This window comes from Numida meleagris, chromosome 3 (genome assembly GCF_002078875.1).
Source record: "Numida meleagris isolate 19003 breed g44 Domestic line chromosome 3, NumMel1.0, whole genome shotgun sequence".
Taxonomy (NCBI): domain Eukaryota; kingdom Metazoa; phylum Chordata; class Aves; order Galliformes; family Numididae; genus Numida; species Numida meleagris.
The window spans coordinates 54,933,676-54,952,481 of NC_034411.1; the positions used below are offsets into that span (position 1 = coordinate 54,933,676).

General features: G+C 37.3%; 1 protein-coding gene across 4 annotated transcripts in view; it reads right to left on the minus strand.

The window, feature by feature from the left end:
• PDE7B (phosphodiesterase 7B) overlaps positions 1-18,806 on the minus strand; it is a 167,389-nt gene that overhangs the window by 99,978 nt on the left and 48,605 nt on the right. For all 4 annotated transcript variants that reach the window (XM_021389857.1, XM_021389856.1, XM_021389858.1 and 1 more), the window contains one exon: positions 12,118-12,178. In XM_021389857.1, coding sequence (XP_021245532.1) covers positions 12,118-12,178 — 61 coding nt within the window. The remainder of the gene's footprint in view (positions 1-12,117; positions 12,179-18,806) is intronic.

Sequence of the window (18,806 nt, forward strand, 5' to 3'; positions counted from 1 at the left end):
TCATGACACAGAGAAACTGGATTAGATTAAAATAAAAATATGCAAAAACAACAGATTTTTTTTCTCCAAATTGTTCTGAGGGTTATTATAATGTCATTTTCCCCCATGAAACAAAAAATACAGAGACTTCAAAAGCTCTGAGTATTATTCTCAAACAACGAAAAATAAATGAGATTAGACATCATGATTTATGATGCTTCCATTCCTTGTTCTTAAGAGAAATATGTTAATAATAAAAGTCACATGAACTCAAGATCTTTTGGCTTCTAAAATATTGTGACATGCACTTGCCTAAAAAGGCCCTTAGAACAAATGTACAATGACAGCAATTCCATTTGTGCCTTGGAAGTGGTAGCTCCCTGGACATATTATTGCCTCTGATTAAACCAGTGGATTAATTCCTGTGTTACACTCTCTGCTGATAGAAAGAAATTACAACGGAGCATCTGCCCATTCATCTTCCCTTCTAGCAGAGCTCTGCCAGTAACTGCTATTGATGCCACATCGTATAGTTACTAACCAAGTACTCAAAAAGTTCATAGTACTCCTTAGTTTCTCATCCTCCCAGTCTCTTCCATAGGAGCAGTTGCATGGCAGTTTTCACTGAACATTCACAGAATAGCTGGGTGTAATGGCCAGCCTTGATAAATGCCTGTCCCAACGATCAAATTACCAGCACATTCTGGGACTTGATGAAGTGCCCAGTCAGGTACTTTAACTACAAATAGATCTTCCTACCTCTGTAAAATCACAAACTACAGTTCACAGAGTGAAAATGCAGCAGATTCCTTTAAAGATGATGTTAATGATTTCAAATAGTATCTAATAAGAACAACAAGAAAAAAATACTTACATCTGCAGGACCTATCTTTAGATACCGTTATCCAACTGGCTGAAAGACATCGAAAATAAATATCTCTTCTTCTCTTACTGCAGTAATATAATTCTTGTTATGATAATGCTATACAAATTTGATGTTGTTATATTACCCACTTTATTTTTGCATGGAGAAGTGAATTTTTAGGCAATTTATCCTTGCCCTCCTCTAGGAAATTTCTACTAATAAAGTGTGTGATGCCAGTATTTCTGAGTTTCTTTCATTAGCACTGTCTGTAATAAACTAAAAAGATACTAGAATATTAATTTACATCTTGTATATGTGTGAGAATCTCATCATTTTGTGTCAAAACAAAGATCTGGAATATTATTAATTCATCTGAATTGTTAAATTATTTTTTCTCTGTATTAATCTACAAACTTAATGTGAAATCCTGACCTAGAGTTAAAAGGCCCTTCACCTAAAGTTTCCATAAGGATAGTATTTCACATAATATTAAATCCCATTCTCCATTCTCCATGAACTTGTCCTCATTTCAGATGAGATAAACATCTGATGAGGTTTCAGGCTGCATGTACCAGTTGATGGCACGCATACTGGAAGCGAGCAAACAATATCTGGGAAAACAGTTGTTTACAATCTGCTTAAATTACAATTTAGTTTCTACATTCTCTGAGTTGTCAGTTAAACCTTAACTGAATGGTCTAGGTAGTCCTAGAGGCACCACGTGGGTATGGAAATTAGTGTATTGGACCAGCTGATGGGTTGAAGTCACAACTGGTTTTGTTCTCTGGCAAGGTTTGCAGAAGCAAGCAGCACAAACAAGAAAAGGCCTGTGGAGTCCAACACTTGGTATTGAGGACACAGTGTCTGCACTGTATATGCTCTGGAGGATTTAGTTTGGACTATTTCTAACATACTCCCATGGACTAAATGTCTAGTAGCAGCTAGAATTCACCAGATGCACTTGTAGAGCCACGGCTTGCTCTGATTCATGCAAAATGAAACAAACTTGTGCATTCAGAAACTGCTCCATGATGCAAACCAAAGGCCGCAGTAAATTGGAACACCATCTGAAACACTAAAGTAGACACAATCTCTACAATGAGAGGCTATGAAGTACTATCCTTAAAAATGTTACCATACAATAACATTTGTATTTAAAACAGTATGGAAATTAAAAAACCCATATTTTTCATATTAATGACTGAATTTACTCTCCACATGCAAACATTTCATGATGCTTTTGAATTTTCTGCACATAAGTTACTGTGACCATCAGGCCAGTCTCTGTAAATTTTTTGTTAATCGCACTTTCAATTTATTTTATTTAACTAAAATTGAGAACAATTCAGACATCAGGAGAGATCCTACAGCTATATCACAGGAGAAGGGGAGAAATTAAGACTTCACGAAAGAAATTATGAAAAAAATAATTCAATCAATAATTACAATTTGCTATCTACATTTCTACAAATACACTGAAAACTTAGAAACTACTCTAATAATAAAATTAACTATCTTACAGATGAAGTCGATTAGCCTGATTTTATATAATCTCTCATACTTCATAGGTTGCAGCTTTGAACACTAGAAAAAACAAAGTTTGTACTTCAGGAGTAAGATTAATTTCCCCTAACTTCATGCATTCACAGCTCATCTCCCTTAGCAGTCAAAGGGCATAACCAGGCACTTTCTCAACAGGTTTCATTGAACGAGTTTTAGACATCTGCTTTGCAATGAGCTGAATCTTAAAGCGCTGAGAGTACAGAAAAGTACTTCTTACTAATTCTTCCTGACTACAGAAGGGAAGATTAGATGATGACTGTAGAATTTGTTAATTTTTTTATGGATTTGTCAGATGGCAACTATCAAAACTATCTTCAGTATTTTTTCATGTGTATTGAGAGGAAAGTCCTGTAAGGGAAATACAGTAGGAGCCCTCTCTGAATTCTGCTGCAAGAAAGAGAGTAATCTCTTGACATAGGCATTTGAGAATCAGAATTCCATTTCTTGTTGCTAAATGGAGTTTGCATAATATCCAGAGTCACACTCCACGATTTCATGAGCCCAGAGCCTTAAGTATTTGAATCAGATTGATGCTAGACACTGTGACCCATCCTGGCACACGAAAGTTTTTAAGCCTATGTGTATTTTGGCTTCAGTGAGAACAAAAAAATACATGCTTAAGTAATTTGATGATCAAGGGATAATCTAACAGATCAACTTAATGCTTTGAGAAATGTGACATGTATAAGAAAGAAACAGATGTAGATTAGAAGTTATAATTTTATAAAACAGAAAAAGGAAGCTAAATACATCAAGGAAAGCTAGCTACCTAGCCAGCAAGGTCAAAGAACATCAGGTGTTTGATTCTGTAGTTTTTTCTTTATCATATTAAAGGTGAAAAAAAAAGGCTATAAGTCATATACTTCCAGTTCTCAGCAGGAATGGCGAAATTATTAACATTTCAGAACATCTTTTTTTTTTTTACTTCTAAAAAACCATGAGACATCTTTCGCAATATGGAACAGAGAAAAACAGAGGAAAATGAATTCTTAAGCTGAGAAGTTTACAAACATTTACAGCCAGGAACCGACAGTTAACAAGCACAGGAACTCCATGGCTTTCTCAGACAGAAATCACTCTTACTAAGGGTAGCTACATAGTAATCTGTAGAAAATTGCAGAGACTGTGAAATTACAAGGTATTACCAAGTAATAATTAAAGAAACAAAGATTAATTGCTAGAGATGAGCTCAAACCACAAAATATGAATTTGAACAATTTAAATTAAAGTCTGGAAATTCTAGATCTGGGTATATTATTATACCTCTGCAATCATAAAGGCATGGCTGGTTGCAAAATTGTGGGTAAGTTTGGTCTCAGTAAAATATTTGTTGTTCCTTGTCCCCCTTCCCATTTTGTGGGAGAGCATTATTACAGCAATATTAGTCACAGCACTTTTCTGGACAGCAAGTTCTTTGCGTGAACACATCCCACTCATAAGAGTTTGTACAAAAAAGATGGGAAAATACAAGAATGCAGTCCATGTTTAGGGATGAGATTAGGCACAAGGAAAATCAAACTGTTAGGCAGCAGACTGAATAGGCACTTGAAATCCTTTTTCCAACAGGGGATCAGCAATAACTCATGTGACAAATACCATGAAATATGATATGAGATCATCTTCAGTAAATCAGTCAAGCAACTGTTCCTCCACTTTATCTAAGTAATGCTTAGTTAAAAAGAAAAAAAGGAGGGTCTGGGAAACAAAACTCGGGATTTCTCTTGTGTTACATATATGTGCTTCCCTAGGCAGAATGCAAGTCATAAGCCTGTTGCCTATCCTCCTGGAGCTATATTTATCACTCCTCCCTGAATTGATTCATTAAGTGGAACAGATAGTGCTTAACCCAGCCTGTTCTGCCTTTACCTTGGTGGGCAAGATAGAAAATGGGTGCTGTGGGTTTTAGCCACTTAAAGGTGATGAAAGTCCAGAATTCAAAGTTTGCATTTCATTGCATTGTTAGATAAGCAGGAAGCAGCATGCAACCTCTCTGTCTGCAGAATGCTTTGGATGAAAAAGGATGTATGGCTTGGCGTTATACTGCTCTAAATTTGCTAATGTTTGCTTGAAGTGCAGCTGCTGAACCAGACTCACAAACCCATCCATTTACCAATGTGATAGCTGGTGAGATTCTCAGCCAAGCGATTCTCAGACTTTTTGACAGAAAGAGAAGCTTAAGAGTCAGAGATATGGAGTGATTTTAGTTGGAGGAGAGTGAGGTTTTGTGATCATCTCTTGAACTTTAGCATCTCAACTGAATCCTGTGGTCCCAATGAATGGGTTCTTTAGATACTGTCCCTTCTGCCGATGGCCATAACCATGTGTTTACATCGTATAATCAATGTCAATCCTAATGCACGACCTCCTTATAATCGTTCCCTCCAGGTCTCCTAACTGTGGGGACTCTCGTACCAAGCTCAGATATAGAATAAAACTGTATATAGCTCAAGATAGCATTTAAGTGATAGAAAAAAAATATTAAACATAGGAAAATGTTTCCTATGCCTATACAAAATGCTAGTGCCAGTTTTTGTCTCCTTCAGTACCCTTGTGAAAGCTGTAATACTGTCAGGACAAGTGGTTTCAGCCTGATTTGATTTGCAGGACAGAAAAGGATAAACAGGTGGTCACTGTCACTCAACTACAAGGCTGCATAATTACCTAACATAGTAATTAAATCAAAATTACTGAAATAATAAGTTGGTACTAGAAAACTTTTAAAAACATATATTAAGGACATCAGGATTTTCAGCTTATTTTATCCATAATTTTTTAAAATAGTTTCTTACCCCAATTAATCAAATAGTCATGAAAGCAGAAGATAGGCTTAATATTTATATTCTTTGTGGTTTAGGGGATAAATCTCATGACAACTAAGACAAAGAGTTTCTACTTGTTTAGCATGAAACCACAACACAGTGATGAAGCGACACAATGATGGCATGGGTACACTGTCAACTCCTTGACAAAGGAGTCTTTGTTGCAGCCTCATGCCCACCCGTTTGCCACTTTCTGTCTCCAAGCTACAAACGTAGGCAGCCTGGCATCTCAACTGGGGCCTTGCAGACAAAGCATGGGCTGATGCACGTGGCCTCTGGCCTCCTCTGTACCATTATGGTGAATAAATAACGAGTGCTCCTGAAGAAAGCAGGTGAGATACAGCATGTGCTGCACTTCTGGAATAGACAGTTAACTGGAAGAGAGGGCCTTAAGTGGCATGGGTGAGCATCCAGCCTCCATTTTGATGGTAATAAGGTCAAAGAGGTACCCCTTTCTGAATGTGTTTACAAGCATAACTGCAAGATCATGAGTTGTCTTATTCATAAAGTGTGTTAATACACTGTAGCAATATTTGAAAATCTCTACCTTTTGCCTACTCAGTTGAAGAAGAACTACTGTTCCAGAGAGCTTACCTACATCATACTGTTTTCATCCTAATAAACTGCTGCTAGAGAGACTTTGTCAGTCACTGTATAAAATAGGAGTGAAAAGCTCTTAGCATGGGCTTTTGTGTTTAGACTTGAATTTATCTTCATTAACGAGACATCAAAAATAGACAGTGCTATACCTTGCGTAGCAAGCTGCTTGTGGAATCGAAACCTTTGGAGCAGAGTTCTTCAGCTTCCCTACTCCACTGTAGAGTTCTGAATAATCCCAATAGGCTGCATAGCAACAAGTGTAGATTTCTTGTTAACTGCTGAAGATCGTAGGCCTTTTCCTGGTAACATCTTGCAATTTTAGAAAGATTAATTTATGTGCTTATTCTCAAGTCATTTGCACAGATAGCATACGTAGTCTGCATAAGGTCAAGTGCACGTGTAAGTCTTTAAATGACTGGGTTATAAATAGTTGGTATATTTGGCTATTTAGAACACCATTGCTCATGCATGCCTATCAACTTCAGCAGAAGTTTTGTGTGTACAAGAGATATTGGGTCACATTTCATACCATGTCAGTAAGGGCTGAAGAAGGCTTTCAAAGCTGTAAAATTTTACCACTGCAGAACTATTCCATTAGCTGCCTTGCTTCTCTTCCTCCTTCCTTTTCAGTGCAAACTGACACTAATATTCATTAATATTTATTTTTCCTCACTCATTATATGGTTATTTACCTAATTAAGTTTCTCAAAGCAAATTTAAATAGATCTGATTTTTTTGTTCAGCAAAGGTGAGCTCAGTGGTTATGTAAGCCAGAGGTCAGCCAGCCAGGGCCTTGCCATTACTCCTCAGTCCTGGCTTTCAACACCGTTGTTGTTCCAGTAATCTCTCTCTCTTAAGCTGTAGCTGCCAACTCTCTTCAAATGCATGTCGGTTTTCTGCTATGCGCAAAGTGCCGCCACCACTGAAGCTGGATTCATCAAACTCATCTCATGGCCAAATTCTGATTTCTTCACATACAGCAAGCATTATTTGTTGGAGGTGAGTTAGGCACCTCTCTGTGTTGGAATACAAAAATATTTGTGGTCCCAAAAGAACTACATTATGTTTTAGTAGTCTGGGGAGTATGTAGTGTCAACCCCCTCATTTTTTTTTTTTAGACTGTTTTTTCTTGGATGAATTTTAAATGGCTGTTTGTGAGGAAATTATTCCAAACAAGGATTCAACTTTCAGTTTCCCCAAGGATTAAGGCTACACCAAAAGGGAAACAAAACTCACCCACATTATTCCTGCCTGTATGGAATTTACAATAATGAAAAGAAAGCACCTCAGTGTACGCCATGAGAGGTTGAGAGGTCTGGTAGGCTTATGTTTTCATCTTAATACCTAGGTCCCTAAGGAGAGCAATTTACATTCCCCCTAGAAAAATTACTGCAGACAGGAGAGTTAACTGGTTAAGAGACATGACCTCTTCAAAATATACCCAGTGTTTCAGTAAGGAGTGAAGACCAAATCTGATGGTGAGAGACTGCTCACTAGAGTAACATACTCATTATGCTTTTATCCTCCTTCCTCATCTCTCCATCATCATCAGTAAGGCTGAATGGATTAAAACTCATGAGATGATAAAATTTTTGCATGTGTCGTAAGTGCACCTACCTACTTTCTGTACTGCAAATAGAAGGGTAACTGTATCTACCTGATATAAACTGATATTTACTTATACACTGAAGATTATCTTCTAGTTCACAGACATTTATGCAAAATGGAAATATGAGTAGTAAAAAAAAATACTAGGTCAAGGTATTGCCATGTATCAACAACAAATTGACATGAGTGAGGTGACCACTGTGCTTTAGGAGACCCACATGATCAACATCTTCTTTGCCATAACAGATGGACGGAGAAATAAATCTTTAAGCTTTGCAGGCAAATATAATAGCTGATAACCTTTAGATAATCTTTCCCAAGGATCATTTCTGGGGTACATACTACTTTTCCTAAGTTCTCACACCATACTAAAAGAAGTACAGCATTAGAGAAATAAATGATAGAGTACAATAAGACTATGAGCAAAATACAAAATTACTATGGGCACTGTACGTTTCACCATTCTAAATATTTCAGAACTAGCAATTACCTTCCGAACCTATCCTCGATAGTGACAAGAGAATGTTATTCCTTCCAAGATAAATTCATAAAATTGGGTGCCACGTAGAGGTTACTGAGTTAGCTTTGGATGAGCTAGTTAAGATGCTAGAACTGGTTAAATTGCCTTAACTTTGGATTCTTCCAAGCTAGGATGCAATTTTTCTCAGCAGAGTTAATTAGCTTAGGCATCCAACCAGCAATTTTCACAGCAAACTAACCCAGTGATCTCTGCATGATACAACATTGGATCATGTCTGAGCCCAGAAAATGTTTGTCTACATAATGGAAAAATTAACCACAGGTTGTACCATTGAAAATACCAGTAGGCCCTCCAGGATGAGGAATAGTTCCCTTTCTGCCCACCAGAGAATCATGGAATCATCACAGAATTGAGTTGGAAGGGACCTTTAAAGGTCATCCAGTCAAACTTCCCTGCAATGAACAGGGAGACCTACAGCTAGATCAGGTTGCTCAAAGCCCTGTCCAGCCTGACCTTAAATGTCTCCAAGGATGGGGCATCCACCACCTCTCTGGCCAACCTGTTTCAGTGCCTCACCGCCTTTATTGTAAAGAATTTCTTCTTATATCTGGTTTAAATCTCCCCTCTTTTAGTATGAAATCATTTCTCCTTGGCGTATCACAATGGATCCTGCTAAAGAGTCTGTCCCCTTCTTTCTTATTTCATATTCATAGATAATAACCACATGGAGAGTACCCTACTATCCTACTATTTTCTCACTTTTTTTGCTAGCTACCTTTTTTTTTTTTTAAATCAGGATCATTATAAGTAAAGGGCATGGAGAGCCCAGGGTTCTAACTTCCAGAATGCACCATAATGCCAAACATTTTTTCACATGCAGTTCATCATTATCTGTCAATTTTGTCACAGTTAAATGCCCTCACTAACTTTGATAATAGCTCCAATTTAGGCAGAATAGTGTAGATTTTCTACCTTGCATTAGAAACACCAATGAGCTACTGGTGGCTCCAGATAGACTTGGAGCTTCAAGGAAAATTTCTGACAGCACAGTTGTACTGACAGTGAAGTATTCTTATAAACTGGATTACTATAGTACCTCAGCTTCTTGCTGTACTCATAAATTTCACAGTATCACAGAATTTCCCAAGTTGGAAGGAACCCATTAGAATCATAGAGTCCAAGTCCCAACTCCACACAGGACCACCCAAAATTTCAAACCCTACGTCTGAGAGCATTGTCCAAATGCTTCTCGAACTCTGCCAGGTTTGATGCTGTGACCATTGCCCTGGGGAGCCTATTCCAGTGCCCAACCACCCTTCCACCACTGCAAGATGCACTTTTCTTTCTTTCAAAGGACAATGGAAATACAGAGACATTTAAAGATTTAGCCAATGTTACAAGCAAGAGACCCATGAAATCTGTGATAGATTTAGTATTTGAATACCGGTCTTCAAAAGGCTAAGGTGGGCCACTGACCAACTTCTGCAGTAGTTACAGAAGTTGTATTGCTTTGACTAGTACAACATACAAAGTGTAAATAAACAAATGCAATATAAAATGTAAGATGGAATACATCATATCCTGTAAAAACTGGAGTACACGAAATTACACTGATAATAAGCATATCCTGGGCAGAACAGTAGTAATTATCTACTGTATCCTTAGGAAGCACATTAAAGTAACCATTTAATTTATTTGTTCAAGTAATTTTTCACACATAGATTAGAAGTATCCATCACTCCAGAGCTAAAAGAGGAGATAAAGTGATAAAAATCAACAGATCTTAATCTCAGGTGAAGCAATATCAAGTCAGTCCATCGTAAAGTTACCTGCTTTCACTGTAGCCATTGTAAGCATTTAGGCATTTATCAATTATTTCTTGTTTTGCAGGGGGGAAGACAGGAATAGAATAAGGGTTTCACTGCAAGCCTCTCTTCCTCAGCCTTTAAGTAAAGACAACCTCATCCTCATAATCCATGTCAATCCATAATCTCAAGGAATTTGGAATCAGAGTAGCAACCCTAGGGTTGTTCCAAAAATCTTCAAATTTGAAGCAAACCCAGAGCCAGCAGCATTACCCAGATACAGAAAATTTCTGACAAAATTAGCTAGTATCATTCTAGAATGCTGCTTGATACCATACAGTTGCAACTATGAACTGGTCTTATGGCTCTGTGGCCTGACCAGAACCACATGCATTTCTTGGATAAATCAAGACAGTGAAGTTAGTCTCTAGTAGCTGCCCTCAGAACAAATATGCAATGGAAGTTCTATTTCCCATACCTCTTACAAAGCAAGTTGTGGAGTATACCTTTGCACTTAGAATAACACTGTACATTATTTGAGATACCTTGGGATGAAATATAATATCCAATATTATATAGGATGCTAAGGTCCTTAGCATCTTAGAGACACTAATGCATAATAATAACAGGAGAGATACTTTAAAATATAAGAGATATCACCTCTGGGAAAGTCCCTGGACCAGTCACACCTTTGACATGACCCCTTAGAGTCATTTTTACATTCCTAACAGTTTCTTTATAGCATACAATAAATGTTCTCATTCTTGCATGTGCACATACTAGAGAACATAGATATCATACAATCATAGAATCATAGAATGGCCTGGGTTGAAAAGGACCTCAAGGATCATCGAGTCTCAACCCCCCTGCTGAGTGCAGGGTCGCCAATGACTAGACCAGGCTGCCCAGAGCCATGTCCAGTCTGGCCTTGAACGCCTCCAGGGACGGGGCATCCACAACCTCCCTGGGCAACCTGTTCCAGTGCATCACCACCCTCTGTGTGAATATATATGAATATATATTGTTCGCTGCTCCTGAACAATCATTTGCACTAATAATGATGTCAGACTACAAAATGTGTTTTTATAAAAATGCCAAAACAAATGACAAGAAACTCATGCAGAAGACTTTCATCTTTACATAATACAGCTTCATAATCTCCTCTTTTCTTCTTCATTTTTTCCTTCTAATGGTTAATAACATTTGCATGGATATAACCTCCTTAGAACGAAAGTATTCTGCACTACACAGTAGTTAAGCTGTATATTATAATTGGCATGATAAGGGATCACAAAAGTATCTTTTCTGTCAGCTTGTGCCACTAAGAACCTCTAACCACAGATCATTGTTGTAACAGATCATTATGGTCCGTTGTGTCAGTTCATCTGTTGGGATCTGTGCACTATAAGCATGACAGATTTCCACTACAGCAATTACAGTCTATTGTGACAATAGGATTTAATGAATATAAACAACAAACCACATAATCTGTTATTACAGAACACAGCCATGCACCCAGATGGGAATTACATTCCTAGACATTGCCAGTTGCAGTTTTTTATAATTGTGACTATTTCAGTCATTGTGTTTTCAGATGCAATGCTTTAATTTTCCACATATATTTATCTCAGCCCTGGCAGGTGAGAGGTCTTCAGAATTTAAAGCCTAATCTTGCAAATGTTCCATGATTCATTTTTTTTTTTATTAGTAAAAAATATCATTTCAATTTTTAGACACTTACTGTTGATTTTTGCCGCGATACTAATGGCTAGCATTGTAGATGAAACAAGCAAATACAATAAAATTGGTCATGGAACTTAATGAAGCATAGCAGAACATTCCTGTATTGTTTCCAAAGAACAGACACTTCTGCTCAATATTATTTTCTTTTTCTTCAAATGATGGGCAAAGTGCTACACCAGTGCAAATCTGTAAAATCACAATGGTGGGAATTTTGCTGATTGATGCAGCTGACCTAGGGGCTTTGGATAGATATTTGTGAAATTAATACTCTTTTTCAAAGTGCATAAATGGTCCTTCATATTAAAGCTATACTTTCTACAGAAGTTCACATTTTCCCCAGGGTGATTTCAAAAATCTGGCTCGATTACAGGGATTTTGAGCTTTTTAATGTGAGTTCTGGACTTGAGTAGATCAAAGGTTACAATTAAAGTGTTGGTACAACTGTATTTTAATCTCCATAGGTGGGCACTACTGGAATACATGTACTTTAAGTAATGGAAAATTCACAGTAAAGAATAAATTAATGAGGACCACATATGGATGAGCTGCACAAATGCCACTGTGAATCACCTTATCATGTACCCTTGAGAAGAAATCTCCAATTAAACTTACTTCCACAGAATTCTTAGTATCAAAAGGGGGAAAGACTCTTACCTAGCATGCGAACACATTTGGCGTTCTGGTCAGGACTATCAAATGAGATTTCTCCGCACCTCTGGAAAAAAAATCAACCAAAAATTAGTTAATATGTATTTATATTTAATTAAATCCTTTGTGTCAGTATCCCTGTCCTCATTCTCTGACATGGGACCTCTGATTCCCTTGTCTTATGTTTATGTTTGGCACCAGAAATGCTCAGATGAGTGTTGATAAAATGTCAAAATTGGAAGAATTTCAAGTAGCCAAAGTCTGAGGAAAAAGAGATGTTATAAGGATAGGTCAACAATGTATTCCAGGGCATTCACCATGCCCTATTTATTACCATATCTACAGCTTAAACAACTACCTCGTCCATGTTGCTATTTGTTGTTATTGGACCCAAGAACACAGGAAGCCTCATTTACTGCCTCATTTATGAGGGCTGATGATCTGCCCCTATATAAATCCAATGAAGGAACATCAATAGACTTAAGATTCGGATACATAATGTTTGGTTATTTTCAAGGATGAGGCATCATTTCTGAGTCGTTTATGCAGGCATACATGTCAGTTTAGCTGCCAGCAGGAACATAATTGGCATGGCTCATGAGTCTGATCCAGCTCTGATTAAAGTCAGTGTAGAGATCCCACTCACTACAGGAGTGGTTGCCTCAGGCACTACAGAAAAGATTCATTTTTTAATTGCTACGCTCAAAGCCCTTAATAGGCTTAAGGTTAGCCTCATATTCAATAGGTAAAAATGGTCCATGCTTCATAATCTATTTTTTTTTTTGCTTTTGTCTATGATCAAGTGGGAATAAAAGCACCATCATGCAAGGCTGGGAAAATCACTGAGAACTACTCATTTCTCTTCCTCCTTCTTTCTCTCTTAAAATTCTTATGTAGTTTCTCTTTTTCTTCACCTACATCTTTCTCTTTTATGTAAAAAAAAAAAAAAAAAAGGTTACTCCTGTCTTTTTCTCTTCAAAGAAAAAGTGAAACTTATAGCAAACATTTAAAAGCTGCAAAGAATCAGGTAAGTAAAAACCTTAGAGCTTCAAAGAAAATGAAACACTGCAACAGTTTTATAAATGAATAACACATTTGGAACTCACTATTTTTAAAATCACCTTTACCTCCTTCATACTGAAATGAATACAAACATACAAACAAACATACAAACAAACAAAAGCCCATCTCCCACACACAGTCTCTTCATGTATCAGTACATCTAAAAAGAGCAAACAGATGCCTGTTTTAACCTTCCCAGGTGGAAGCACATACTGCTGAAAGACTGCAAAAAGAGAAACAGCATCCAGTATTTCAAAGTTAATTTTACAAATGCTCTTATATCAGTTCCCTCTCAGGAAAAAAATTAATTTGCTTTTTATTCTTCAAGGAGGAATATTAAATCATGGGCTTCTTTTTACTCAAATCTCCCACTTTCTTCTTCACAGCCATCAGTGTAATTAGACAAACACAGATTTAAGAAAGCGCTTCAAAAGTCACTGCCCCACTCAGCCCTAAATTTAAGCTGCTCTTTGAAAACTCGGGGTTAGTTTTGATTTAGTTCCTCAGACATATTGTATGTTTCAGATGTATTCACATAAACATCACATTTCAGTCTGGCAAATGGTTTCTTACAATACCTAACAATACTTATTAGTCTTAGTATTATGAAACTGGGAAAGCAGCTAATGTTCTACAGAATCCACTAACATCCCACAGGATCCATTACTGAAAATTCTGCAAGATTCAGATGACTATATACAAGTTAATAGGCTTGTCTGGATTTCCCTAAAATATCTGCAATCCACAGAACTAGCTGAAGAACAGCCACCCTAGGGCATTTTTCACTCTCACAGCAGCTCTATCTAGAGCATATTCTCAGCTACAAAACACTACTTTTCAACATAGATACCACCATTAACTATGTATTTTCACCAGTGATGAACAAAAGCCTGCATGCTGCAGTCGAAAAAATCTGCACCAGCGAAGGTGACTGCTGTCACCACCGCTGAGATGCACTACCCACCACCTCCCTGTGCTCACATCCACTGTTTGGTCTCCATCAATACTCAGGATGCATCAAAAAATGTCAGCGGATGCCATGGTTTCTACGTGCAGGAATTCAATGACACACCTTTGCTTCATACACACTTCCATATCAGACGCCATTCTGTCAGACCACCCCTCTGCTGCCATCTGTCACACAGCAACAACATGTAATGGAATATTGGTGGAAAGGTCCAATCTCTACTGCCATACCACCACCATCCACCTCTGATGTCGTGGGCCAACATAATCACATTGGAGGCACTACTTTCAGATCGACCCTCTTATTTCTGATGTCAGTGATTGCTCAAAAGTACATAAATGGGATGAAAAATAAGCTATTAATAAACTACTCAGGAGATATGAAAAATATTTGGTTGGATTCTGGATGTGTCAAGTGGCACAGAATTCCAGTAGAGGTTCATTTTTGTCTTTCAAATAATAGAGTTGTTGGGACATTTTTCTTTTTAGCAAAAGTTTTGCATAAACAAGAGGTAAGGAATGACTTCAGGATTTAATTTTCAGGATTAAAATGAGACTGTGTCACTGTTACTATGAATTCCTGCCACGGCTGGTTAAGCTTCTTCCTGGCCAAGGTCACTTCCCTTTTTAGGTTGGGTTTGTTCCACCTGCTTGAGTGTCAGGGGTAGTACTGAGAGATGATGAGGCCAAGAGTTTCTCAGCTCCCTATCCGTTTCCAAACTGGGACCAAAGCAGCTATTCATTCTCTCCTGTAGGTTTCTGAATTGCCTACAGAGTTGGCAGTGGATCCACTAGAGGGTAGGAGCAGGAATTTGACATTAGATACCGATTATTCTGCTTTGGATTTTCAACCAGTCATAAAGTAAAGGAAGAATAACTCTGGATGTATCTGCTGTACATGGCAGACTTACTGCACATATGTAGATCATCATGTATATCTGTTAGGGGAAGCAGAGAGAAACATGACATCTCCTCTAAAGATTGGCTAGTTTTCTGTACGTAGTTTGGAGAGGCAAGAGTATCAATGGTGAGCTGCAAACACCCAGTATTTTATCTGCTTAGGAAGAGTGATAAACTCAAACAGGAGAGTAGCCTCTGAAGTTCATTTATTGAAATCTCTGATGGGGATGGATCCATAGTCCTGACCATATTTGAACCTTGCTTATGTTGTAAGATTTCACTCTCTAAAATAGGATAAATAATATCCTTGCATCTAAACGCTCCCAAAGTTTGGGATATTTTAAACCTCAGTTCAGGCTTCATTGTTGTGACTGGCCCAGCTATACGCAGCCCTGGATGTTGGACTGCTGAATTTACACGAGCATCCCTGCTGTAAATAATTCCACCAGTTTTTACTTCCTCTGAAGTGCAATTACACATATTCTTGTGAGAGAAGAGTTAGTGTTGAAAATTAAAACACCATGGTTTTCAAGTAGCCAAACTTAAAGAAATGAGTAAAAAAAAGTAAAATTAACCCCTTCAAATCTTTGTTATATCTCTATATCTCTTGAGTCACTGAATTCTGGACTAGATGGTGTTTTTTTTTTTTCCCCTTTCCCTATTTCCACACCAGACTGCAGCCTCCCATTCTCTATACTCGTGAGAAAGTATTTATGTTTAGATAATAAAATAGATGAATAAACTACCTACTCCTGAGATTAGACACATACCATGATGCTGAGTCTGTTACATGAGCAGAAAAGTAAATGGGAGAAAGAGACAGAATCATGGGGCAGCTAAATGTGGAGCTTAAAAATGAGAGAAAAATGAAACAGTTGCAGTTAAAGAATAAAGGGCATGAAATCCAGAAGAAAGGTGATCTCAGATTCTTTGCTGAGACAAATAAATTGGAAGGTTAAAGGCAGCTTGGTTGGCCATGATGGCTCAATATTGCACAGTTTCTCCACTGGAGGAGAAAGCTGTGCGGCAAGGCGACTTATTTGCAGGATACTATATAGAGCACAAAGAAATACAGGCAGTCTCCTGCAGGATCTTGTATTAAAAGACACAAGGGGCAGAAAAGAAGTTCATACTGAGAGCGGACGGAAAATCTACTGTATTCAGCTGCACTAATGTAGTGATGTATCTTGTATTAGTTCTACAGTACTATGTGATCGTAGGTTGAATTTTCATATCCAGCATGTCTGGGGCCACACCACCTGCATTTGACTACTTGAGATATGTAGAAACAGCAAATAAACCCAGAAAGAATATAGCCTTAGTTTGTTATGTTGTGGAGAAAACTTTATTTAGCAAAAACATGTTTTTGAAGTCATGAATATAAGTTCTTTGTCTATCTGCATGGTAAATTAAAGCATTACACATTCTAAGATGAGAGATGTGAATCAAGAAATTGAAATAAATAGGCTCACCCATGACAAAATGCAGCATGTAACGATCTGAAATATTTTTCATTAGAATTGCAATAATTGGCACGTTAATTTTCTACTTATTAAGTGCATGTAGTTAACATTAATTATTTTTGTAATTTTAGAGTTTATAGTGTTTCAAAAATTTAATAATAAGACTTTTTTTTGGCATGAAGTTTGAATGTGAACAGTTGTGACCTTTTTAAGCCACAGACAACCAAGTTTTGAAAAGCCAGCTTTGTTAGTTAAAAGGTTATCCAAGTAGTAATAATGTTTATAGGCTTCTTTATTCCATTCTGTTCTTCATGTCTCAAGTATAGTGTTCAACACGTCTCTCTTCCCATATAGTAATAAAAAAATGAAGCACTTAATATACATCATCACCTAAACGTGACAGTAATCAGGGGTAACCTTTTTGCAAGAAGTGACAGGAATTCTTGTATCTGCAAATAGCAGAGATGTATTAATTGGACATTGATTTCAAGCTCAATACTTTTCAAGAATCTGTTTGATTTCCTTTTTTTAATTTATTTTTTAAAGCAACCTTAAAGTTGCTTAACCTTAAGTTAACGTGGTTTGTTCTTACCAACAGTAGAAGTAATAGTCTACATAACAACGCTGTTTGGTAAGATAACTTTTTCTTAAACAGGGCAAACAGCTTCTGTGTTTCTATGAAAAACTGGATGATCTCAGAGGCAAGAAATAAGGCTACTTTTATACACATCTGTTTTCTATTGCATTCCTTTGCCCTACACCTGTAAAAAGTACTTGAATAAAGTTCTCTAGCATGCAAAAGAATCATTCGTATTACCCAATAATTTAGAGAGGGAACAGCAACAGTGCTTCATAAGTCTTTGTAATCTTTTATAATAACAACTGGCTGCTGAAAATTAAGGGCAATATGTCATCAGGAGTCAGGCCTCATGCTCTTCAGCTTCAGGCTGCCTGGGAAATTTAAGGTGGATTCATTTTGAGTGCTGATGCACTGTAGGAATTGAAGGAACTCCAGCATCTTATTAAAGTTGCAGTATTTTCAGTTCAGTGTCCCCTCTCTGACAGGGGCAAGAGAAAGCACAGGATATACCAGAGCAGGCTGACATCAGTCCTGCCTGTAGCCTTGTCACAGTCACCTCTCCACACACTGAAGCCTTGTGATAATATCTGGTTGAGATTAAACCAGTGTTTAAGTAAAACAAGGAAATTCCTTACCACTACTCTGCATGTTCCTGACACATACTTGAATACTTCTGAATTTTGCTGTATCCTTAAACATTGCCTTGGCTTAGGCCAAAAAGGTAACGAAGTTGTGGTTTTTACTTGTTTAGGGACAAAAGATACTTTTCTATACATCATACCTTATTTTTAATTTAACAGGCCCACATTTTATCAATTTTCTCTGGAGTGAATGATTGCACAAAATTCACCCTGTTCATATGATCTTGAGTTTCCATCTCTGAATTTTTCAAGTAAAATATGTGTGTAATGAATACAACTTGAGAATTGCATGAATAAACATTCATACTGGCTGTAAATAACACTAGAAAGTTTTAGCCAATTGTCCAAGATTGATAAAAACAACTGTAACTATTTACATATTACCTCTTTGGGGCTTATTAACAGTTCCCATAATTGTTACAGATCAAATTTGGTATTTACCTGGAAATGTAGACCTGAATTTAATAAGTTTGGTGTTACACTAAATTAGACTGTGAAAAGAACATTTATGAATGGATGCATGTGCCCATCCATTTATAAATGTGGTGTAATCACAGCATACTGACAATTGACTTTCAAATTGTATCAGCAACCAGAATACCACATTTGCTGCTCTACGGATTCAATGTATTGCCATATTACTCTTATTAATATACCATATTTCATGGGTAAGGTTCCAGCTCCTCTATTTTGTATTAGAATTGAGGCACAGTTAATCTGAAAATTCAGGATCTTTAAACATGTGGATGAATTTCTACAGAGTAAAATGACCATGCCTAAGCAAACTTGTTTTGAGAGTTCTTCCCTTTCCAAGCTTTCCCAGCCAAAGAGGTTTCAGTCACTTTCCTCCAGGAAGTAAAACAGATTGCTTAAATAACCTTTCAACACCTTCAGTGTCAATCTCCAGCAGCACCTTGTTAAGTTATTTTGTTCTGGAGTTTGCCAAGATGTAGACCCTCAACTAGTGCAAATAGGACAGAGCAAAATAAGTAATTACAATTAAATTGAGCAGTAATTCCCAACCACCCATTGCTGCCAATAGTCAGCAACTTGTCTGTGGGCTAAATAGCCTGAGGTGAACCT